Source organism: Oncorhynchus mykiss, chromosome 3 (genome assembly GCF_057628025.1).
Source record: "Oncorhynchus mykiss isolate SJ-2025 chromosome 3, ASM5762802v1, whole genome shotgun sequence".
NCBI classification, from domain to species: Eukaryota; Metazoa; Chordata; class Actinopteri; order Salmoniformes; family Salmonidae; genus Oncorhynchus; species Oncorhynchus mykiss.
Genome location: NC_143024.1, coordinates 53,291,977 through 53,318,263, shown reverse-complemented (window position 1 = coordinate 53,318,263; position 26,287 = coordinate 53,291,977). Strand labels below are relative to the sequence as shown.

The 26,287-nt window shown below is 41.0% G+C and overlaps 1 protein-coding gene and 1 long non-coding RNA gene across 3 annotated transcripts in view; one reads left to right on the top strand and one right to left on the bottom strand.

The window, feature by feature from the left end:
* The window catches only part of LOC149984588 (uncharacterized), a 238,972-nt gene that overhangs the window by 111,514 nt on the left and 101,171 nt on the right, over nucleotides 1-26,287 (top strand). The window lies entirely within an intron of this gene.
* LOC110519971 (tomoregulin-2-like) overlaps nucleotides 1-26,287 on the bottom strand; it is a 182,662-nt gene that overhangs the window by 133,926 nt on the left and 22,449 nt on the right. The window contains exon 2 of the mRNA XM_021596899.3: nucleotides 15,904-16,013. Coding sequence (XP_021452574.1) covers nucleotides 15,904-16,013 — 110 coding nt within the window. The remainder of the gene's footprint in view (nucleotides 1-15,903; nucleotides 16,014-26,287) is intronic.

Here is a 26,287-nt window from a genome sequence, read left to right as displayed (position 1 = left end):
TCTGCCAACTTGGTCTGATATGTTAATTTTTCACAAGGGGTTTTATGCACTGGCAAAAGGGGCGTTCTATGATGCCTACATAATGTCAATGCTCACGTGGGTGTGGTCACTGACTGGTTAAGACTTTATATGATAAACAATTCTCGCATTTTAGAAGTCCATGTCACTAGCTGGCTACCACCCGGTTACTCAATCCTGCACCTTAGAGGCTGCTGCCCTATGTACATCACAAATAGTTCATATTTAAACATTTACGTTCCACAACATTTAGATGTGGTACAGTTATTTAGTTATACCGTCCTTCATGATATCACAAAACAACAACTTTTGACATGGTTATTCTTTAAATACCCACAAACCATTCCCAATGTTTGGACTACAGGAACATTGTTTCATTATCCAGCCTTTTGATGTTGTAGTCATGGCGGGAGGAATCTCCTTGTAACAAAAGGTTTCTTCCCCCTCAATCCTGAAGATGTCACGTTCTGACCTTAGTTCCTTTGTTTTGTCTTTGTTTTAATATGTTCAGGGCGTGAGTTGGGGTGGGCAGTCTGTTCTTTTTTCTATGATTTGGGATTTCTGTGTTTGGCCTGGTATGGTTCTCACTCAGAGGAAGCTGTCAATCATTGTCCCTGATTGAGAACCATACTAAGGTAGCCTGTTTTCACCCTTGAGTTGTGGCTGAATATTTTCTGTTCTGTGTTTTGTGTATTCACCGTACAGGACTGTTTCGTTTCGTTCGTTGTCGCTTTATTCTTTTGTTTCAGTGTTCAATTGTTCTATTAAATCAATATGGACTCTTAACACGCTGCGCATTGGTTATCTTCTTCCACCACCAACAAAGGCCGTTACAGCAGAGCCCAAAGGCAGAGTTTCTACAAGGTATTTACGACCGTCATAAAGCGGCCAACTTCACCCCTCTCCCCCTCTGCGGGAGAGAGAGACGGTGTTGTAGAGCGTACTCACTGTAACCTGATCCTTCGTATCCTCACAGGAGAGTCATAACAATGTGCTGACACCAGGCCAGCACAGTACAGCTTGACTCAGCTTGGCTCAATTGTGAGAAAAGGATATAACTTTCTTCCTATAACAAAGCTTAATTTGCGTAGTACAATAGTAACTTTGATGAACTAAAGTATTGTGGATGAAAGCAGTTTGGCTTTATAGTTTGATAATGGACCAAAGGAGAGTGTAATACCTTCAAACAATATTCCAACTTTCTAGCTACTTCCATCAGACACTTTTACAGAGAGTGTTTGCTTCAAATCTAACATTGGGCACACTAGTACTCAAGTGAGGCACTTAACATATGTAGCCCTTGTAGGCAGGCATGTGTGACCACAATTTAGAAAAGTTCCTTTCACTGAACTCTATTGTGCCTTGAATAATGGCTGAGTGGCTGGCATTGCAGGTGGCAATCATTTTCCCTGGCTTCCGGTGTGTGTGTGTGTGCACAAACAAACATGTGCAGATACAGTGCATTCGGAAAGTATTCAGACCCCTTGACTTTTTCCACATTTGGTTATGTTACAGCCTCATTCTAAAATGGATTTAAAAATATATCCTCATCAATCTAGACACAATACCCCATAATGACAAAGCGAAAACAGGTTTTTAGAAATTTTTTAGAAATAACCACGCCCGCAATGTCAACAATATGAAGGAGCTGATCGTGGACTTCAGGAGACAGCAGAGAGAGGACGCCCCTATCCACATCGACGGGACCGCAGTGGAGAAGGTAAAAGCTTTCGAGTTCCTCTGCATACACATCACTGACAATCTGAAATGGTCCACCCACACAGACAATGTGGTGAAGAAGGAGCAACAGCGCCTCTTAGACCTTACACAAGGCTGAAGAAATTTGTCTTGATCCTCACAAACCTTTACAGATGTACCATTGAGAGAATCCTGTCGGGCTGAATCACCATCTGGTAAAGGCAACTGCACTGCCCGCAACCGCAGGACTCTCCAGAGGGTGGTGCGGTCTGCCCAACGCATCACTGGGGGCACACTGCCTGCCCTCCAGGACACCTACAGCACCCGATGTCACAGGAAGGCCAAAACAATATTAACCACCCGAGCCATGGCCTGTTCACCCCGCTATCATCCAGAAGGTGAGGTCAGTACAGGTGCATCAAAGCTGGGACAGAGCGACTGAAAAACAGCTTCTATCTCAAGGCCATCAGGCTGTTAAATAGTCATCAATAGCCGGCCTCCACCCAGTACCCTGCCCTTAACTTAGTCCCTGTCACCAGCCAGCTACCACTCGGTTATTCAACCCTGCACCTTAGAGGCTGCTGCCCTATGCACATAGACATGGAAACACTAGCCTCTTTAATAATGGAACACTGGTAACTTTAAAAATATTTACATACTGTTTTACTAATTTCATGAGTATATACTGTATTCTAGTCAATGCCACTCCGACATTGCACATCCTAACATTTATATGTTTCTTATTTCCATTATTCACTTTGAGATTTGTGTATATTGTTGTGAATTGTTAGATGCTACTGCAATGGAGCTATGAACACAAGCATTTTGTTACACCCGCAATAATATCTGCTCAATATGCGTATGTGACCAATACAATTTGATTTGATTTCCTGTTACTTTCCTGTTTTGTGGGTACTATTTAATGAAGCTGCCAGTTGAAGACTTGTGAGGCGTCTGTTTCTCAAACTGGACACTCTAATGTACTTGTCCTCTTGCTCAATTGTGCACCGGGGCCTCCCACTCCTCTTTCTATTCTGGTTAGAAAGTTCTTTGTTTCTGGCCATTTTGAGCCTGTAATCAAACCCACAAATGTTGATGCTCCAGATACTCAACTAGTCTGAAGAAGGCCAGTTTTATTGCTTCTTTAATCAGGACTACAGTTTTCAGCTGTGCTTATTGCAAAAGGGTTTTCTAGTGATAAATTAGCCTTTTACAATTATAAACTTGGATTAGCTAACACAACGTGCCACTGGAACACAGGAGTGATGGTTGCTGATAATGGGCCTCTGTATGCCTATGTAGCTATTCCATTAAAAAATCTGCCGTTTACAGCTACAATAGTCATTTACAACATTAACAACTCTACACTGGATTTCTGATCAATTTGATGTTATTTTAATGAACAACAAATGTGCTTTTCTTTAAAAACAAAGACATTTCTAAGTGACCCCCAACTTTTGAATGGTAGTGTATATTGGCATTTTGATTCCACTTTAAACTTTTCTAAACAACAAGCCACTGCAAATACTGTAAAGACTTGTAGAACAGTAGCACATACGCTAAACATTTCTGAAAAAACAAACCATGAAACAATTTGTCACTGCCACAACTTGGGCCCACAGTGTGGGTCCCACAGGAGATAAACTGGCTACTACAGGCCCCTAATAGATTAACTATAATGTGTGCAGGTGTACAGGATGGCAAACCACACAGTAGGCTGTCATTTCATCTGTTCACACTCCGGCAGAACAATGCAAACATACACACACACACACACTAACACATATAAACACGCACGTGCGCACAAACACACATGCACAAACTCAAACATCTACATCAACAGGACTGTAGTAGAGAGGGTCAGCAGTTTAAGTTCCTCAACATCCACATCACTGGGGACATGACATGGACCAACAACACCATCACTCTTGTCAGAGGGCGCAACAGAGCATATAATTCCTAAGGCGGCGTAAGAAATTCGGCATGCCACCCCGGTTCCTCTCCAAATAATACAGTGAGAGCGGTTGCATCACGGCATGGTACAGGAATTGCTTCATCCATTACCGCAAGGCCCTCTAGCGGGTGGTGAAGACGGCCCAGTACATCACTGGGACAGTGCTCCCACCCATCCAGGACATCTACTCAAAACGGTGCCTGAGGAAGTCCCGCATCATCCACACATACACACACTCACACACACACACACACACACACACAGTGTACAAAACATTAGAAACACCTGATCTTTCCATGACATCCATGTGAAAGCTATTATCCCTTATTGATGTCAGTTCAATCAGTGGGGGGAGACAGGTTAAAGAGGGATTTTTAAGCCTTGAGACAATTTAGACATGGATTGTGTATGTGTGCTATTCAGAGGGTGAATGGGCAAGACAAAATATTTAAGTGCCTTTTGAACAAGGTATGGTATTAGGTGCCAGGCGCACCGGTTTGAGTGTGTCAAGAACTGCAACGCTGCTGGGTTTTTCAGGTTCAACCGTTTCCTGTGTGTATCAAGAATGGTCCACCACCCAAAGGACATCCAGCCAACATGAAACAACTGTGGGAAGCATTGGAGACAACATGGGCCAGCATCCCTGTGGAATGCTTTCGACACCTTGCAGTGTGTCCCGCCAAATTCAGGCTGTTCTGAATATACTATACGCTAACATGTTTATTCTATTCTTCTATCCTACTGAGCCATTTACTTTTTGTTTGTATTATTTCTTATTGTTGTTGCATTGTCGAGAAAGAACCAGCAAGTAAGCATTTTGTTGGACTGTGTATTCCATGTGTATCCTGTACATACGACTAACAAAACTTGAAACTTGAAACATACCCACACACACACATACAGTCTGTCGACTGCCAGGAGCAGCACAAAAATATCCATGCCATCGATTCTGGAGCCTGAAAGCGATGCAGGGCTACAGAGCGGCAACATTTTTAACTGGCTGGGAGAGTAAGGGAGGGTGGCATAATGCAGGGAGGGAGGAAGAGACAGAGGGTTGGCTCCTGATCAAAGAGAGAGAGAGAGAGAGAAAGAGAGAGAGATGGAGAAAGAGAGTGAGTGAGCAGGAGTAGAGGAAAGAAGAGAGTTGGAAATAGAAAGCCAGAAGGAGGGGAAAAAAGGAAGATAGAGAGGGAGGGTGAGAAGGGGGTAGAGAGAAGGACAGTTCGAGATAGAAAGCAATAGAGAGGGGGGAAAAGAGGATAGAGACAGAGGAGTGTGAGGAAAAGTGAAGGAGAGGAGAGGAAAGAAAGAACAGGGTTGGAGAAAGAGGGATACTAGGAAGAAATGGTTGACAGGAACAAGAAAGAAACGGTGAAAAAAGAGAAGGGATGAAAGGACTTGATAGCTCAAGGACAGAGGGAAGAACTCTCCCTCCCTCCCCCTTCTCAAAAGAAAGAAAGGAGGGCCAATTCTACAGAGAGGACCTGGGTGGCTTATACTGTACGTTTTTATCCTCCTCTCCCTCTCTCCATCTGGTTCAGTGTTTTTTAACACCAGGAATGTCTTTTGCCAGACATGATGCAACTGAGGGAAAGATGCCTGGCAGGACCCTGCGGGCATCTTGGAGTGTGCCTGTTTCTCTATAAAGCCTCTCTTAGTATGATCTTCTCCCTATCTTTTTCTCCCCTAAGGGAAGTGAAAGGGATTTAAACATCCATCTCTTAGGGAGGTGTGAATTCATCCCCCCCGTCTCGGAGCACATCTATGTAGGCACAAAGATGCCGTTGAGCCTTGATGTCTCACAGTTCTCAGTTGCCCAGTGTATCTCTCATCCTTTTCGCTAATGGAGGATGGTGGAGAGGAGGAGGAGAGGAAGAGAGGAGAGAGAAAGAAGGCATGCAGGGGGATAAACAGGCAATGTGGGTAGGAGGAATCAGAGTGACAGACAGAAACCTGGAGGATGGAGAGGAAAAGACATGAAGGAGGATGTGGCAGAGAAACATAGGCAAACGTACTATGGATATGGAGAAGAAAAAGGGATATGGAGAAGTGGGGATTGAGTGCAAATGAGAGAGGGGGGGGGTGAATGAGTGCAAGAGAGGGGGAGGGGTGAATTGGAAGGAAGGGATGGAGAAAGGGACAGACAGAAGCTGAGAGAATTTGATCCCCCATTTTTCTCTGCAGACAGTGAGCTAAAGCGATGGGCTAAGGCCATATGGCACAGCCTTCTACGCCTGCACTGGGCCTTTCAAAACAGACCACACCTCCGAACGGAGATTCAGCCCTGCTCTGTTACGAAACCTGGTGCACAGGGCAGCATTTCAACTACCTAGGAGATAATGGAGTGTGCTATTGTCCATGTGTGCATGTGTGTATGTATGTACTGTATGTGTCTTTGCCTATCTACATTAACCCATCCCATTGCAAGTACTCCGGGCTGCTGGCTGAGCTGTAGTTCCCAAATCCACCTGCAGGGGCTGCTGTGGCTCTGCCTTGTGAGCAAGCCCCCTCTGCAACCCCAACCTAACCTTACTACCTCTATATTTGGGCAGAGAAATAAGGAACGGACATGTAGACCTGTTGTCTACCTGCTTGTGAGACTGGCCTGACACACAAACACAGGGGCGAGGGCACTTTGTACACTATGTAGAAAATGCCTTCTTGCAATTGCAGGTGACATCACACAAAGCAGTTGTACATAGCAGTTGTCTGACAAGGTTTAACAAAAAGGGAGAGAGCAAGAGAGAGGGATGGCGAGGAAGAGAGAGGGATGGAGAGGAAGAGAGATGAAAAGGAGGAGAAAGAGAGCGAGAGTACAATCATCGCTGTCTGTATACGTATGTATAATAAACGGACAAAGCACATTTTAGTGTTTGTAAATTGGAGAGTTAGATGAATCCAACATCTGTACAAACCAAACATGACAGCCCATCAGAATCAATAAATGAATCAGCTAATCATCCATTGAAATTAGCATTTATCTATACCTGCCCATGTACCCAGGAATAAAATAAACAATTAGTCGGTCCATTTGAATTTTGTGGAGTGAGGTGAATAGTCAACAGAAGGCTAGTTATTCACAGTAGGCTTTACAGGGCCAGATTACATTCAGACAAGAATAATCTGACAGTAGAGAGAGATATAAACATAGTGATGAGGGAATGGAACTGAGGCTTGGTAAAACTGGTTGAGTGCGTCCCAAATGGCACCCTATTCCCTTCAATGTGAACTACTTTTGACCAGGGCCCATGGGGCTGGGGCGGCAGGGTAGCCTAGTGGTTAGAGCGTTGGACTAGTAACCAAAAGGTTGCAAGGTCATATCCCCGAGCTGACAAGGTACAAATCTGTCATTCTGCTAGGCCATCATTGAAAATAAGAATTTGTTCTTAACTGACTTGCCTAGTTAAATAAAGGTTAAAAAAAAGACATGCAGGTAGTAGGGTGTAATTTGGGACGCACAGTTGACTTTGTACTATAAGACTGTGTGAGCCTGGGATATACTTTAGTCCAGTAGAAAACCATAATGTCATGGAAGCATGATGTAAAATGTAACTTTGTATTTATAACGCAGCTGTGAAAATCAAGAACACACAATTCCACGACAACTTATTTTCAACATATTTTCATAATATTACTACAGTAATCATAGAGTCATTTTGGACCAAGACCTGGTAAACTTGGTTGTTTATTAAATGTGTTCCCACATTGTTGTTACAATTGAGTTAACTTGCTCAGTGCATTAAAACAAATTGAATAATCCTAACGGTGTAAACCTTACTGTCACGCCCTGACCTTAGAGAGCCTTTTTATGTCTCTATTTGGTTTGGTCAGGGTGTGATTTGGGTGGGCATTCTATGTTCTTTATTTCTATGTTTTGTGTTTCTATGTTTTGGCCGGATATGGTTCTCAATCAGGGACAGCTGTCTATCGTTATCTCTGATTGGGAATCATACTTATGCAGCCTGTTTTGCCACCTTAGGTTGTGGGATGTTGTTTTTTTGTTAGCTCTGCGGAACGTAGCTCTGTTAGCTTAGCTCTACGGAACGTGATATTCATTGTTCTTTTGTTTGGTGGTCGGATTTAATAAAGAATCATGAACACGTACCACGCTGAACCTTGCTCCACTTCGTCCGACGAGCGTTACACTTACCCATCAAGGTGCTACACACCAGTGAAATTAAGCATGCTTAACAAATAAATACTATTTCAACCTAGACCGGTAACATACAGTACATAGAGATTAACTGGCTTAGCTGAGAATGTCTATACCTGACATTGGAGATGGAGCGATTATGATTTTTCAACGCCGATAACGATAATGATTATTGGAGGACCAAAAAAATACAACAATACTGAATAAACTTTTATTTCAACTTAATATAATACATCAATAAAATCAATTTAGCCTCAACCAAATAATGGTTTAAATAATGCAAAAACAAAGTGTTGGAGAAGAAAGTAAAAGTGCAATATGTGCTGTGTAAGAAAGCTAACGTTTTGGTTCCTTGCTCAGAACATGAGAACATATGAAAGCTGGTGGTTCCTTTTAACATGAGTCTTCAATATTCCCAGGTAAGAAGTTTTAGGTTGTATATACAGTATTATTGGAATTATAGGACTATTTCCCTCTATACCATTTGTTTTTCATTAACCTTTGACTATTGGATGTTCTTATAGGCACTTTAGTATTGCCAGTGTAACAGTATAACTTGCGTCCCTCTCCTCGCTCCTCCCTGGGCTCGAAACAGTAACACAACGACAACAGCCACCTTCGAAGCAGTGTTACCCATGAGCAAGGGAAACAACTACTAGAAGGCTCAGAGCGAGTGACGTTTGAAACGCTATTAGCGTGCGCTAACTAGCTAGCCATTTCACTTCGGTTACACCAGCCTCAGAGCTGCTAGCAAAACGCACGAAAGTGCTGTTTGAATGAATGTTTATGCGCCTGCTTCTGCCTACCACCGCTCAGTCAGATACTTAGATACTTGTATGCTTGTATGCTCAGTCACATTATATGCATCGCAGGACACGCTAGATCATATCTAGTAATATCATCAACCATGTGTAGTTAACTAGTGATTATCATTGATTGTTTTTTATAAGATAAGTTTAGCGCTAGCTAGCAACTTACCTTGGCTTACTGCATTCGCGTAACAGGCAGTCTCCTTGTGGAGTGCAATGAGAGAGAAGCAGGTCGTTATTGCGTTGGACTCGTTAACTGTAAGGTTGCAAGATTGGATCCCCCGAGCTGACAAGGTGAAAATCTGTCGTTCTGCTCCTGAACGAGGCAGTTAACCCACCGTTCCTAGGTCGTCATTGACAATAAGAATGTGTTCTTAACTGACTTGCCTAGTTAAATATTAAATAAAGGTGTATATATAATATATATATATATATATATATATATATATATTTTTAATAGGCAAATCGGCGCCCAAAAATACAGATTTCCGATTGTTATGAAAACTTGAAATCGGCCCTAATTAATCGGCCATTCCGATTAATCGGTCAACCTCTATTGGAGATATTAGGGAGAGAGGTAAAGGAAACATATGTGCACAAATATTTGTAAAATAGGATGCAGTTAGTAAAATATTTAGATGGGATTGGAGATCCTCCTCATAATAGATATTTGTCCTGCAATTAAACAAATCGAGATAATATCAATATGCAAACAAAATAAATAAAATCAGACATTTGAGGATAACACAAATAGCATAAACCTATGTCATGTCATCAAAATACCATTGACAGACAATAACAATTGCCAGGCCATTACTGTGTTTAGAGAAAGTTGTGTTATTGTGAGTCACTTTTGTCACATAATGAATTGCCATATTAATATTTTTTACATTACCATGTGTGAGGGTTAAAATATAAACCTATAAAATGAAAACCACATCTCTGCATTCAATATCCATGGGCTTCCAAATTGACACCTGCACGAGTGATTTTCCAATGAACCTCAGATATCCTTTTGTTTCAGAGGTTGTCTACTTGAAGATCTTCTCAGCTTGACCCCATAGAGCACCATGTCAACTAGCACAAGCCACACCATTGCCGATTAACATTGATATTCTAATCAGCTGCTGCCGAACCCATTACAGCTACATTATGGCCAATTACTCAGCATGGTCACAAAAACTCTTTGAAGTCTGGGCCATGGGTTGCCAAGCAGTGGACGGTTGCCCTGTAAAGAATCCATCCGCCCCCTCTGAATGTTTTTTTCTCTCTTAATTATATATATTTTTTTTCATTGCTACCATCACTCTCTGTTTACTGTGAGTGATGTTAAAGGTTTAGCTTCCTGTTGTACGACAACACAACATCACAAACATGTATGCACAAACACACACAAACACACAGAAAATAAAACACAAACACACGGAAACAGACACACACTGACAAACTCAAACCTCACGCATTTCCTGTATCCATTAAAGCAAGCTCTCGAATATGAAATAGATCCCAAGGCTATGATTCACTCCAATCAATAATAAACATCTCTACAAAAATGTGGCTCACCTCAGAAGATAGCAACCGTGCTGCACGGCACGTTCTGATTCTCATTGAATCACTCCACCATTTGATCTATACAATGTGCCGTATTCACGGTACACGATTTCCACTCAAAAGACCCTGAGGCATAGTATTTTCTTACGTCTGCTCATACTAATCAAAGCGACATCTCTTTAAGCCTCTGACTGAGATGACTCACTGGTTCTAGAAGCAGGGGTACCTGTGGCTCATGACAAGAGACAGATGTTTTCGTCTGAGATGGCGTCTCAGTCTCTGATGCAGAGCTCTCATCTGTCAGTCGACCTTGAAGCGTGATGGATGTCTGCTACAGTGTTTCTGACACGGCACAGAGCTTGGGGGACAGAGAGCGTAAAATCAGGGGCTTTTGTCAGATCATTAGCTCCACACCGGGGGTAAGCTCTGACCTTCCATCAGGGAAAAGAACACAACCGAGAAAGGCTTTGGTAAAGACAAACTGCGAAACGGGAGGAGGCAGTGGATAGCAATAGGTGTTTGTCGCTGCATTGAGAGACAAACACCTAGAGACAAACACCCACAAAGATACTGTAACATTAGTTGTTCATTCTCTCCTCTTACAAGGGCACCCTCTGTACAGCCTTCAATCCAAAAGTGGGTGTTAAAGTACTTTGTTGCTTCTAGTCCAAAGTTGGTGCCAAATCAGATATAATTCCAATACAGAGCCAGAAGCACAGACAACAACTCCCAGTTTCAGTTGATTTGGTTTGGCTCAGCCTTCGCCTCAGCCTTTGCCTCAAAAACACTCCACATTACCCAAGACACATCCGAGGGAACTTATGTCAGTGGGGGTCAATAACAAAAGGCAATGGACCAACAGCTAATTCTTGAGGAACACCATCCCAGGATAAAATCTGTTCTGTGTCTAAGCTGATGATGTATTCCTTCTATCCCCCAGACAGAAATGTGTTGAGCATTGTCTGAGTGATTGACAAACTCCCATCATGCCTTGCCATGGTTGCAGATTCTAGTCTGCTCTGACGGTTGGGGGGAGAGATAGACTGGGGGCTGCTTGGCTTGTGCTTCTGCTCTTTAACCGGTTGGCAGTCTCCTCTTGATTAGGCCCCAGTGCAGTCACCGGAGATGGGCTCTGCTGTAATAGTGTCTGACAGGCCAGCTAGAGCCGCCAAGGAGCTGACACAGATGCTACCGTCCTGAGGAGATAGCCTTGCCCCCCCATCAAGCCCACTGCCTTGACTGAATAAGGGGAAAAGGCAACTTGGAGGCCAGATGCTGCATACATTTTCATGGTGTTAATTTGGGTGACTGGATGGGTTGTGAGGCCTTGAGTGATAAATGTAGGACAATATCTTTAGATCTCATCTTCATTTCTAACATGGTCACATGAGCTAGTTGGGCTTATGCATCCACCAATACCTGACTCTTACCAGTGAGTTTACCTTACTAAACATTTTCCTACATACGGCCCATACACCAAAGGACTGCCCTTCTGGCCTTTTCCATGAACTAAAATAGCATGGACACTACAGGAGTGCCCATCTATCAACATTGCCCTTCAGTCAATCTGAATTAGCTCCCAAAGATACAGCTCTGGGAGATGCCACCAGTGCTGGGCCCTTCTTCACACTGATTTGAATTGGCACAATTGTCATGCAAAAGGTGGAAGTCAATTTTGCAGACCACTATGACAACATTTAAATTTTAGCAGACACTCTTATCCAGAGTGACTTATAGGAGCAATTAGGGTTAAGTGCCTTGCTCAAGTGCATATTAACAGCTTTTTCACCTAGTTAGTTCAGGGATTTTAACCAGCAACCTTCCAGTTACTAGCCCAATCTCTTAACCACTAGGCTACCTGCTGCCCAATGGAACTCTCAAAGGGCTTACAGTTCCAAAAAAAATGTATTTTCTAACCAAAAGGGTTCTTCTATTGTCCCCATAGGATAACCCTTTTGGGTTCCATGTAGAACCCTCTGTGGAAAGGCTTCTGCCTGGAACCCAAAAAGGGTTCCACCTGGAACCAAAACAGGTTATTCAAAGGGTTTTCCTATGGGGACAGCAAATAACCTTTTATGTTCTAGATGGCACCTTTTTTTCTAAGAGTGTAGAGAGAGAGAGGCAGGGGGTAGAGAGTCAGCTGGAGAGTTGAGGAAGGTAGTGGAGGAACAGATGAGGGGTTCAATGCAAAGAAAGAAGGGGGAGCAAGATATAACAAAATTAATGGGAGATTAAACATATTCTATCATGTCTTATCCTATCATAGTGGCATGTCACGTTAGTGATGTTACAGCACCTGTCTCTGCTAAGAGGGTGCTAGTATAACAACTCCCAATAAAATACTTATACTTAACCATTTCCTGACACATGCACTTTAGTTTCACTACAAACACTAATGAATATTTGAACAGCCATCATCTTATACCAGGGTACCTGTTATTCCAGTGTCCCTAGGTGCCCTTTATCCAAGGCTCTGCTTGGGAATTACAGCTCTATGGACTGTACGACTCAGAGACGGTTCCCTGATAAAAGGATCATGAATGTATACAAATACATGGAACAAGGTCACCATCAGGAGCCCTCTTATTATGGCCTCCTGAATGCCACCAGGGACTGCACCGTGGTATAGCTATGGTTCGTCAGTAGTGTGTGTGTGTGTGTGTGTGAGAGTGCTTTCTGGAGGAAGTGTTTGCTCTGAGAGAGCTAGAAAGGACATGTTGTTCTGTTCCACTGTCACATCCACAGCACGACTTGCATTAGCTCTCGCCATCTTTGAAGTACTATCCCAACCTAACATTAGAAATAAAATGACATAAACATGCTGAATAGCCAGTAGCAACCAGATATTAGAGGAAATAACAACAACATTGTGGACTGATACACAAAATTACATTAAAATGCTGAAAGCCAGTCATGAGCAGTGTCGTGGTAATTTCCTGTATTACTAAACATTGAGAGAGCAAACCACACACAAGTCAGAGTTATATTATGAAGTCCATCTTTAATTATATATGAGCTTCACCATAGCCCTGTGACTCTCAGATCAATTCAGTGTCAATAAATTAATTCTCTGAGAGTGCTTACAAAACAATTCTTAGTATAATTTATAGCCAAGACACACCCATCTCAACTCACATGACGAAACACAGATCTTAGGAACATTACAAAGGAAGACTTTTAATTGAGAGAGGAGTATCCCATAGCCAGACAGCATTAGCTATACATTATTGTTCAGTTTGGTCTCTTTAGACAAGGTTCTAATCTCGTTTTTGGTACCACTTAGGACTAAAACATTACCTTATCCAATGGCATATATCAATTGTCAATTCTAGATACTCCCATCTCAAATACCACCCCTCCTGGACAAGATCAGAAAAGACAGTGAGCCTCTTAGGTCATATACTAGGTCAAGATAAGGGCAACCTCAGAGGGGACATACAATAGTTACAGACACATTCCCATAAGAAGACAAGCCTCCATTCTGTCCTCCAGTGTCCCTAGGTGTATGATATTCTTCATAGCATCACATGGTTTAACAGATACATTGACATATGAAGACAAGCCTGACCTCTCCCCTCTCTGGGCCCCAAGTGACTAAGCCCTGGAGAAGAGAGAGGAAAATGCAACTGCCAACAGTATTATCCAAAAGAAGACATTCTAATGACATATCTCACATAAGCATTATTATGTAAATAAAACATCATATTTATTAATGTTACCTAACTATTTCTGATTCAGCCATGACAGCAGATAGATATAATGTATTACAGCAGAGAAAATGTCACAACCCAAAATTGGAGTTACAGAACACATTATAGACAGGGTCAAAACTATACCTTGAAAAGCAAGCCAGAGCCATTGAAACAATAGCCTTATTGAAAAAATTCATTGAGATGCTAGAAATAGTCATAATCCGACATGAATGGATGATATCATAACAAGATATTTCACAGCAGGTCCAAGTATCACATAACTGTGAAACTGTAGCACACACACACACACACACAGCATGTTGTGTGGTAGTGATAGCGAGTCCTGCTAAAGACTCGAGCCTCAGCTCCTCAAAAGAGGCAGTGTGAAATGGACTAGCTATCTAACATGGTTGCTGAATGGACATCCCGCCTTTGAATAGCACCCATTGATTCTCGCAGATCAAACCGACTTCCTCCTCACAGCTATACTGCACGTAACCCCTCAGCAGCTTAAAGTGTGTGTGTGTGTGTGTGTGTGTGTGTGTGTGTGTGTGTGTGTGTGTGTGTGTGTGTGTGTGTGTGTGTGTGTGTGTGTGTGTGTGTGTGTGGAGAAGTACACAACCCCCTCAGACACAGCCTACCCCTATAAGAGAATCATGTTTGCTGAATTACAACGCTTAATGGAATAACGACATGGCGGCTATTTGGTTTAAGCGCATTGACGTCAGGTCCCATCCCGTCCATACATACAGAGACACAGGATGCCACGGTAGGCCGTGACCCAAGGCCAAACCAGTATTAAGTAAGTATGAAAGGAAAGCGGTGTGACCCGCTCCTTGCTATGCTTCACAGAGAGAGCTCTATCCCGAATGACATCCACTATCAGTACGAGATCTCAGGGATGAGAAATGGAGAGGTAATGTAATTTATCTGTGCGCTTTTACTAATGTCCGCTCCCAGGGATGTACAAAATTGAGATTAAAGCAAGCGACCGATCGAGTGTCGTCTGCCTAGAGCGCCGGCGCTGGGTGTGCTGATAAGCTCGCCACATTGGAAGAGAGTTTCGAGCTGAAACGCATAAGGCATATCCTTATGCTTTATCTTGGTATAATCTTTTACATTTGTAATATAGAATATATTAGTTTGAATGAGGTGAGAGTAATACAAAAATCTATCAATGGATGGCTGGTTTGCTGCCTTTGTTATAGATTGGTAATAAACTGAACCATAGCACAGCATCATTCACTGGATTTATGTTACTAATGAGGGTATTTAAATCTGTTTTTTGTCAATGGCAATAACATCAATAAAGTGGAATGCATTAAACAGCCACCTTGACTGAGAGTGACATTCAGTTTTATGAGAAGTAGTAAATTATGTCTTTACTATACAGTGTATTCACCTCCCTCTTGATAGCTAGTGGGTGTTTTGTTTAACAGCTGAGGAAAATGTAACCACTCTCAAATTCATAGACAGAACATCCATGACAACAAAATAATAATGTTTTGAGGCTATACAATGTTTGTTTACAATTACATTGTTTACAAACAAAAAAGTAAAGTAAGCTTAATAAGTACAGTATATATACACAATATATATACAATATATATTATATTTTGGGGATATGATAGGGTTAGACAGTTTAACTAATTTGAACTAAGCTCATAACACATTCATAATTTATATTCTTCAAGAATCAATGGCTGTATCATAAATTTAAAAGTCCAAAAATAGACGTAGCAATCACAGATTGCCCCTGAAATGGATTGTTTTGTACATTTAAGTCCAATAAACTATAAGAAAATAAAGTTGTACACTCCATATATGAACTCCCAGTAATTTATTGGTTACATCAACATTGGGTAAAGTCCAACATCTTAATTTGAAAAACAACAAACCGTCAGCCCACCATAAAAATCCAACTCCAACCAAATGAGGTGGCAACAATGATCACTGTATATGAAAAGAAGAATATGCAATTTTTCCCCAAAACATTTTCTGAGAATAAAACATTGAACAATGTCTTACCTTGAAGTTACAGATGCACGTCACGGTCTCTCCAATTCTCAAACACTCTCCGTCAAACTTGCAGGTGTTGGTGTCGCACAAGAAGAGATCTGTGTCCCGGTCATCAAAACCTGCCATGTAAAAACACAAATCATAAAACATTAGCTGAATGCGTAAACATACTGAAGCAAAAGTGGGAGGTACGCAAAAATAAATTGCATTATGCAGATGAGTCCAAGGCCCCTTCCTTAATGGCACCCTATTGCCTACAGTGCACTGCTTTTGAGAAGAGCCCAATAGGCCCTGGTCAAAAGTAGTATACTATATAGGGAATATTGTCCAATTTGGTATGCATCCCAAATGTCTAATCAGGGTCATTAGGTTGTGTTAAATGTGTATGTTTAGTGTTTATTAGGATCTTGAGTTGCTCATTATCAGTTTAAAATAAAACAGAACAATGACACAAAATATTTTACATTCATCTATACAGTCCCATTGAGATTAAGCGTTATTTTGTGAGAGAGACTTATTAAACACAAGAACCGTCAGGATATGACACCTACCGTATGGCGCCAAGAACAGCATTATAAGGTCTACATTTTGAGCTGTGTAATAATCCCATTTAACATATACCATCGAAAACAATCAAAGTCAATTGGAAAAACAACTGAATGAAAAATCTATGTTTTTGCTGTCTTCCATTAGTCATGCTACATTTTGAAGCAAGAGTCTTTCTATGTCTTTAGGGAAGTATGTTCTGTCTGGCTTTACATAATACGGTTGGCACTGCATCTACATCCCAAATGGAACCAAAAAGTAGTGCAATGTATAGTGCATAGGGTGACATTTTGGATTTGATCCAATTCAGTCTAAATTAGGTAACTCAAACGACAAAGCATTCCAAAGCATTCCAACCCCGAATCATGCAGTCACATGGGCATGAGGCAGGACAGAAAGCTCCGGGCTGTTATTCTACCTGAGCACATTGCTTACAAATAGCATGCACATATCAAAGTGTCAATTCGAAACAAAGAAGCCTTAGTCTTTTATACAAAACAAAAACACAAAAAGAGTGCAAATATTGCCACAATTTCATAGTTAAATGTACGTCATCATGGTTTTTATAATTCATTCCATGATTCTAATGTCGAAACCTGCATGTAAATGCAGGCGGCAACATATCATTAAGTGCTCCATACAGGCTCAGGAATGGCATATTTTAACAGAATACTGAATGTATTTACTTTCCATTTTCATCCGATATATGGTGAGACTAGGGCTGTGGCGGTGATTGTCAAGCAACTAACTGCCGGTTTCACGGTTATAGTGTGGCGAAATCTGCACAGAGCCTTCACCGTGCACTGCCACTTTAAGAGCGCATGAGCAGTAAGGAAGAAGAATATAAAGAGAGCTCGTTCAGCTCTTTGGGGAGGGGCTCTTTGGTGGCGCGACAGTTTGATTGTGTGTGCTGTGCTGCAGAAGTTTTGTTTGTTTTCAGCGTGTGTAGTTTATAGAGTATTTAACTCAATCATCGGTGTAATCGCTCTAGGTCGTGGTTGTTTTTGTTTGGGACCACGCCCGTTATGGATCGCATGGATTAGTAGCAACATTGTTGCGAAGCTTTAACATACAAACCATCGGACAGTCAGACAGTACACCTGCACGCCTGAAGACCACAGCTAAGACCTCTCTTGTTCTCTTTCTCTTTTTCTCTTCCCTCTATCGTTCCAGTGCTTTACCCTGAAACAGACTCTCTATTTTTCCAATGCACTTCCCATTGAAGTGCATTAGAGCTGGACTATTATTGCCCTGCCTGAAGTATTTGGACATTTTAGTTAAAAGGGAGGTTGCTTGCCAATTGTGTATTGTTATGTGAACTGTATTGAGATGTACTAATGACATGTGGCCGAGAAGACTGGACATTTTTAAGGCCTTTGTTGTGTCGATGAACACCCCCCACATTCATACCCTATGCACTCATCTACTAGAAAATAATACAGATTATTGCAAATCCTATGTTGATGACTGGGTTCGTTCTTGTATGAAGTTGCTGTTGAATTGCTCTGCCATTATTAGTATTAGTATTATTGTATGAGGTATTCTTGTTTGGGTTACCCCGGTGCTGTGATGTGGGTTTTATATGGTGTGTATTCTTTTTTCTCTCCACTGGCTATCTGGTAAACAGGCTACACTCTGGGCAGTCTCTTCTGCTGATGTGTGTGGGTCTGGTAGTGGTTCTCTCTATTCTACTCTTTTCCTTTCGGCATGGTTAATACCTGCCTGGCGCCCGAACAAAAGCTTTCTTTACCCCTCTCTAATAAATACCGCTACAATAGACTGCTAATTAACATAAACAAATGTAGCATCTCCTGTCTTCCACGCATAGCCTACAAGCAACTGATGCAGACCTTTTGAAAAGTCCTATAATAAATCCATGTAGTATAGCCTACACCACCACAATAAATCTATTATTTATTTTAGACAGGTCTAAAGAAACATGATATGAAGAAAATGTCGTCTATTTCAGGAGAACAGAATAGCATACTCTGAGTTGTCCTTATGAAAAGCCCTGATCTGGCCATGCCATATGACTGTGGGCAAGACTAGTTAATTTGACAGACAAGATTTGCTTAGAATTCTGTGGCATTATTTTATACTATTTTACAATATGAAGAATACAATTGAAAATAGCTGAATAAAATAGAAGCGATTTGAGGGAGTGTGCACATTCTGTATTGAGCGGTTTACGAAGAAACAGGTAGTCCTATATGCTTGATTTAGAGTTAGTTATGTAACTTTAGTTGTGATACAAATGTTGGGCTTTATGTTTTGATTTTTGGTACATTCTAAGGCTGCATGATGCGACTCTAATGATCATTTGAAAAAAGTGAAGCTCTGCTTTGTTTTTTGCGCACTTCATCATTCTCACATTCACAATTTGACAAGCACTTGATAATTCCTTGAATTTCCTGGCGGCATCCCCTTGTGTGGCCGTAATGTCCCCTAAAAAAAGCAATGCCAGTGGCTGTTGTACCCTTGGGATGAATATAATAATTGTAATTCCTCTCTCCCGGCTGCGTGCTCCTAAGCGACTATCACTCACATGGCTCTCCGTCATGTGATTGGGTCTTTCTCACAGGCTACAAGTGAAGACAGACACATCGGGGATGCAACTGCGCGCGTCCTTATCTAATTCCAAGGCGCCTATTGAAGATAATGGAAGAACTGTCCACATTCACTTTTTGTCAGCGAACAAGATGAGTAGGCCTAACGAACAGCAAAAGCCTATGTCAATCTACTATCCCCCATAGTACAAAAGTTGACCTATTCTGTGCAATAAATAAATATTCCAAACATTGTCTGGGACAGTTGTGGGATGCGATAGATCCCAAATTAATACAACCACCAGCATAAAAATAAAAGTTTTAAGCAGTGAGGCTAACGCAACGGATCAGAACATTTAGCTTAAAATGTTGATAAACTATTAGGGTATTTCTTCACATTATAAGCATAGCAATGAACACGTGGCAATAGGCTATAAGCATGAATGTTCCATTAGCAGGAAAACCCAATTCTCAAAAGTGACCCAAATGCAAATATGCATGTAACGCTTTTATTATATAAGTACATTTTTATGGTGAAAATTGTCTTCCCCAAACTTGTATGCCTGTTAGCCTCTACACTCACTGTAAAGCTGATTAATGTGCTTAATTTTAAGAAGTTATTTGGCCATTTTAGTTTAACCTTATCAAAACATATAGTCCTGTTGCCTAGCCTACATGATGTGTGCGACTATGATTTGAAAAAGTCGCAAAAACAAGGCATGCACTGTTTCTTTCCTTAAGCTGGGCATCATTCCCAAGTGATAATATATAATTCGCAATTCTTAGGCTAATAAAGTCACCCATCAGACTATTCTTGATTTTATCTTGTTTTTACATATACTAACTAACATATGTGTGAAATTTGTTTGGATTTAGAATGGACCATTATCATGCACCTGTCTAGAAAAAAAGGGTCAGGGGAAAAAAATACATGTCATGCACTTAAAATAGCGAATGGAGGAGGCTTTTCCCATGGTTCATTTTCATGCTAGCCAGGTAGACTACACTCCTGTTGTAAAGAGAAGCATTGTGCTTAATATTAGGAAAGTTGAGAAATAAATATAGTAGGCCTAGCATATAGAAAGCTGATGGAACCCTGTTTAATAGAGACGATCACTCTGTTTTCTCACGCAATTGCATAGCCTATAAAAAATGGTGTGCATCATGAGCTCATAGTGTTCGTCAAGTGTTCGTCAAGTGTTTGATTACACTTGCGTTGATGTCAGAGTGATTAGAGGGACAGTAGAGTGCTGAGTTCCAGGCACTTAGCTGGTTTGGTAGGCTACTTATGACCATCAGCAGCATCAGAGCTTGGAGAAGCCTAATTACCTGACTAAAAAGGAATTTAACTGCCATCGTGACCGCCGGTGTGGCGGTAATATGGTCACCCTAACAGCCCTGGTTGAGAATGAATCACCTAGTAGTTAACTGTGTGACAAGTAAGGCCTTCAGACAACCATGTTTAAGACCAAATAAAGCTAGAAGCACAGTGGTTGATGAAATCATTCCAGAGCCCTACTACACTCTTAGACAGGTGCTATCTAGAACCTCAAACAGTTCTTCAGCAGTCCTCTGGAGAACCCTTTGAATATTTATTTTTGGTTTCAGGTAGAACCCTTTTGGGTTTCATGTAAAAACCCTTTCCTGGAATCAAAATGGGTCAACCTATGGGGACAGCCGAAGAACCCTTTTGGGTTCTAAGAATGTATCCTAGCAGTATGGCCAGAAGCAGCTTTAACGCTTACATAACAAGTATTATTTTGCCTGCCAAAGAAGGTAAATAGCCCAAACCCATAGAATTCACAAATAATGTCTCTGTCAAAAATGACACCATATCCTCTTTAGAGTGCACTACTTTTGACCAGGGCCTGTAGGGCTCTGCTCAAAGGTAGTGCAATATATAGGGAATAGGCTACCATTTAGGATGCAAACAATGGGTCAAATTACTGCCTTAGAGAATGATTTGAGGCTTAACGTATTCCAAGCATGTTTATGAAAGCGTTAAACAAGGTCAACCTGTTCAGAAAACAGGATGCATCCCAAATGGCACCCTATTCCCTATATTACATTTGACTAGGACCCATGCACCCTATTCCCTGTATAGTGACCACATTTTTACCAAAGCCCTAAGGTGTCTGGTCAAAAGTAGTGCACTAATATAGGGAAACGGGTGTCATTTGAGACGAAAACAAAGTTAGGTAGATTGAAGTGGAGGCTCCCCCAGAAAGGATGAGGAGAATGGTTATCCTTATTATAATAAATAAAAACTGCATTAATAGGGAACTAGGCATGTCCTTCCTTTGGGTTTGGTACCACATCCAATCGAATGGAAGTACTGTAGTGACAATTTATTTTGTTAAATATGGCTTCAAATGTATAATAATTCTCTGAGCTTATCATCCCATGTATGAATATGTTATTCATTGCATTTAAAATGACTAATTGCAGTAAGGCCAAATTCAATGTTTCATCAAATGTAAAAAAAATAATCTAATAAATTACAATTGAAAATCAAATAGCTGAATGACAATCTTAAAACAATTCCATATGTTAGATAAGATTATTTGGCTGCTGGACTGAAATATTAATGAGAATAGGGCACTATGAGGTGTCATGGAGAAGTGGCTAGGGGCTGACACATTGGTGACACTCGCATTGGAGAGGGATGGCATGCTACCTGCTAATTCCCTTCTTGGAAAGAAAAAGAGGAAAGATGTTCACATGTTCCCAGCACAATAACATTAGCCTACATAGTCACATAAACCAGTTTTATTCACTGACAAGTCACTTCAGCAAAGTATTCTTAAAAAATGTGACTCATTTCAGGAAACTAGGTATATGTTGCGCATCACTACTTCACAGGAGAGAGATTTGAACCTAACCTTTTTTTAAATCAAAATGTCTTTTTTGGCAGAAATGTCTTCTGAAACATGTGAACTTTCATGTGCCTCAATAACAAAGGTGTATGCTATCTGTAAATACAAATAAAATTGTTAAATTACGAGCCTAGTTGGTTTAGCCACAGAAAAAGTAAGGAACCTTCCTGCTATCCATGATTGACTGAGATAATGGGTGGGCTGAACATGCCGAGATGTGAGTTCGGTTTGGTCTGCCATGTAGCATACTTCTGTCTATAACATGGCCTGGTGAGTATGAGTAGGAAATTCTTTCTAATGCAGCTTTTTTTTTTTAAATATATCACGTAGTAGAACTGCAGGACCGAAAATGCTCTCCATTTTCTGCAGGACCGAGTTTTGAAATCAGTGGAATGCAAGGTGGAATTAGTGTATGATAGATAAGGAGGTGGAGAAAATGTGGATGGAGTCAAAAAGAGAACACACAGAAGGCTGTGGTATGAAACAACTGTCTCCGGATTTGATTTTCAAACTAAGGCAACCAGGGCATCTGTGAAAGAGAGGGAGAAGCGTCCATCCATGTATATGGTCTAGCTCAATACATTTTCAGATATCACACGTTTCTAATTTTGTCAGAAAGTAGTTTTCATTTCAGGTTAAAGTGTACTGTTAGCTAGCTAGCTCGCTATGTAATGTATTTTGTATGATCTGTGTAGTAATATTATTCGTTCTCAGAGCCATTTGCATTTCTAGTTATAGCCTAATGTAAGCTAACTAACATGGAACCTGGTTGGTTAGGTAACTGCAGATTCATGCAGGGTAGTAACATTATGAGTTGGGATTATGGTTCATTGTTTAGCTAGCTAGCTAGCTACATGTCTAAACAAAAGACTTCACTATGCAAGTAACCATATCAATAGAATGTTCATGATGTCACCGTGACAACTGTCAATAGATGTAGCTTGTACATCCACTCTGGCTAGCTAATCTGACTTCAGAGCACTCGTTTGAGTATGCCACAGCACAGAATAACTGATGAATTTACAAACGCTCAACACCTAAACTTTGGCAAAAAATAGTAATTAAATTGTTGCCAGCAGCACAGTTGCAGTCACCAACACACTGGATAACATAAAACAGCCTAACCAGCTCTGCTAGGGTGAGTAAAATGGTTAGAGTGAGCTGCCTCATTTGTGTCTGGAAGTAGCTAGCGAGTGCCATGTCTTTGGCATCATTGAAGTGAAGACTTATGTTATTAAATCAGTTCTCTGTAATTATTATTACATGATTAAACTAATCATGTAAATGTAATTAACTAGGTAGTAGGGGCACCAAGGAAAACCTCAGTTTACAAAGTTATATTTTTCCTAAACTAGCTCCCTGGTATACAGAAAATACCCGAGCTCTGAAGCAAGCTTTCAGAAAATTGGAACGGAAATGGCGCCACACCAAACTGGAAATCTTCCGACTAGCTTGGAAAGTCAGAACCGTGCACAACTCTGCCAGGAACTAGGATCAAGAGAGACACTCAGCACTGAGACTGCACTTGTGAAAGTGGTAAATTACCTTTTAATGGCATCAGTCCGAGGCTCTGCATCTGTCCTCGTGTTCCTAGACCTTAGTGCTGCTTTTGATACCATCGATCACCACATTCTTTTGGAGAGATTGGAAACCCAAATTGGTCTACACGGACAGGTTCTGGCCTGGTTTAGATCTTATCTGTCGGAAAGATATCAGTTTGTCTCTTTGAATGGTTTGTCCTCTGACATATCAACTGTACATTTCGACGTTCCTGAAGGTTCCGATTTAGGACCACTATTGTTTTCACTATATATTTCACTATATATTTTACCTCATTCGAAAACATAATGTTAACTTTCACTGCTATGCGGGTGACACACAGCAGTACATTTCAATGAAACATGGTGAAGCCCCAAAATTGCCCTCGCTAGAAGACTGTGTTTCAGACATAAGGAAGTGGATGGCTGCAAACGTTCTACTTTTAAACTTGGACAAAACAGAGATGCTTGTTCTAGGTCCCAAGAAACAAAGAGATCTTCTGTTGAATCTGACAAGAGCGCAGAGCATACAGGTCGCAGTGGTGGGTAGTATATGGGGCTTTGGTGACAAAACGAATGGCACTGTGATAGCCTGCATCAAATGTGCTGAGTAGAGTGTTGAAGGCTATTTTGTAAATGACATCACCGAAGTCAAGGATCGGTAGGATAGTCAGTTTTACGAGGGTATGTTTGACAGCATGAGTGAACGAGGCTTTGTAGCAAAATAGGAAGCCAATTCTAGATTTAATGTAACCAGTACTGTGTGTGTATGCTGAAAGAACAGCGGCAAGAGTGGGTAAAAACATGTGTTTTGACAATGAATCTCATCCGTGGTGTAATGGTGCCTGAAAAAATGGGTATTTGATTATTTTGCCAAAGATTTCCCAAACGACCTGCCCAGCGAAGGAAAAGCGCCCTGTGTGAATAATTATATGACCAACAGTGACATACACTCTGAATTACCTAAAATGATAAATCCCATATTGGTCTTTCACAATCCAAGATGTCTATTGAAAAAGACAAATGAGGCTGTCAACTGAGTCAGAAATTCACAGAGTTTAGATTTTCCCAATTTGTTTCAGGTTTTCACTCAAAGAAAACCAACAAAATGTGATGTTTTAAGTCCACAACAATGCTTAAACCACATCAGGAGACCACTTTTGACATCTGGGAATAATCTAGAAATATGTTCGAGTGAAGTTACCCTCTGGGTTGGGGAGTAACAGATTACATGTAATCCTTTACATGTAAGGGATCACAAAAATGGTAACTGTAATCCATCACATTACCAGCAAAAATATTGTAATCAGATTACAGATACTTTTGATAAACTAGATGATTACTTCGAGGATGACTTTTAAATTCAGAAAGGATGTTTGTGAAAAAAATCTTTGACACTTCTCTGTTTTCTCAATGACATTCAAATCAACATTCAAAAAAAGGTTCAAATTGAAGTTTGTTCCACCTGAGCGAGTCTGACCACAAGTCAGAGACCACTATGATGACACACCACATGTGTTTGATGGATTGTGGGAAAAGAGCAGGAATAGTATTTTGCAGGCTACAGTCCAAGCTATGTCTTCCAATGCTGCGACTGCTGTTGGCATTCAAAGATGATCCAACTTGAATAAACGCTTGGAGGTAAGGACAGCAGTGGTATAGTGTTTGGCGATACGGATATCACTTATTATTGATATCTACATAGCGTATTGATGTGAATCACACTGCTGCTCACTCATTTAGCTATTTGCGCCTTACGGATTGTAATTGTTGTGAATGGCTGTAAACAAATCTAAATTTGATCCCAATAATGGTTGAATTCAAAAGGGTTAAGCTGCCAATTAATTAAAAACATTTAAACCAGTGGACAGCCAGTGAAAAATGCGCTCTTGCAACAGCTGCATAGTGCAGATCCAAGCCTATGGAATAAAAGTGGGGCTTTTATTGCTCAATCTAGTTCATGCTGATGAAAAAAAAAAATAATAATATCCATAGTCCTAATGGACACATGCTCAAACTTGCACACTTTTGAAAGACTTGAAGGAGCAATCTGTAGTTGCTAAGTGAATTTTTGGACAAATAAACAATATATACATCTGAAGTCGGAAGTTTACATACACCTTAGCCAAACACATTTAAACATTCCTGACATTTAATCCTAGTAAAAATGCCCTGTCTTAGGTCAGTTAGGATCACCACTTTATTTTAAGAATGTGAAATGTCAGAATAATAGCAGAGAGAATCATTTATTTCAGCTTTTATTTCTTAGATCACATTCCCAGTGGATCAGAAGTTTACATACACTCAACTAGTATTTGGTAGCATTGCCTCTAAATTGTTTAACTTGGGTCAAACGTTTCGGGTAGCCTTCCACAAGCTTCCCACAATAGGTTGGGTGAATTTTGGCCCATTCCTCCTGACAGAGCTGGTGTAACGGAGTTAGGTTTGTAGGCCTCCTGGCTCGCACACGCATTTTCAGTTCTGCCCACAAATTTTCGATAGGACTGAGGGGTCAGGGATTTGTGATGGCCACTCCAATACCTTGACTTTGTTGTCCATAAGCCATTTTGCCACAACGTTGGAAGTATGCTTGGGGTCATTGTCCATTTGGAAGGCCCATCTGCGACCAAGATTTAACTTCCTGACTGATATCTTGAGATGTTGCTTCAATATATCCACATAATTTGCCACCCTCATGATGCCATCTATTTTGTGAAGTGCACCAGTCCCTCTTACAGCAAAGCACCCCTACAACATGATGCTGCCACCCTCGTGCTTCACGGTTGGGATGGTGTTCTTCGGCTTGCAAGCCTTTTTTCTCCAAACATAATGATGGTCATTATGGCCAAACATCAGACCAGAGGACATTTCTCCAAAATGTACGATC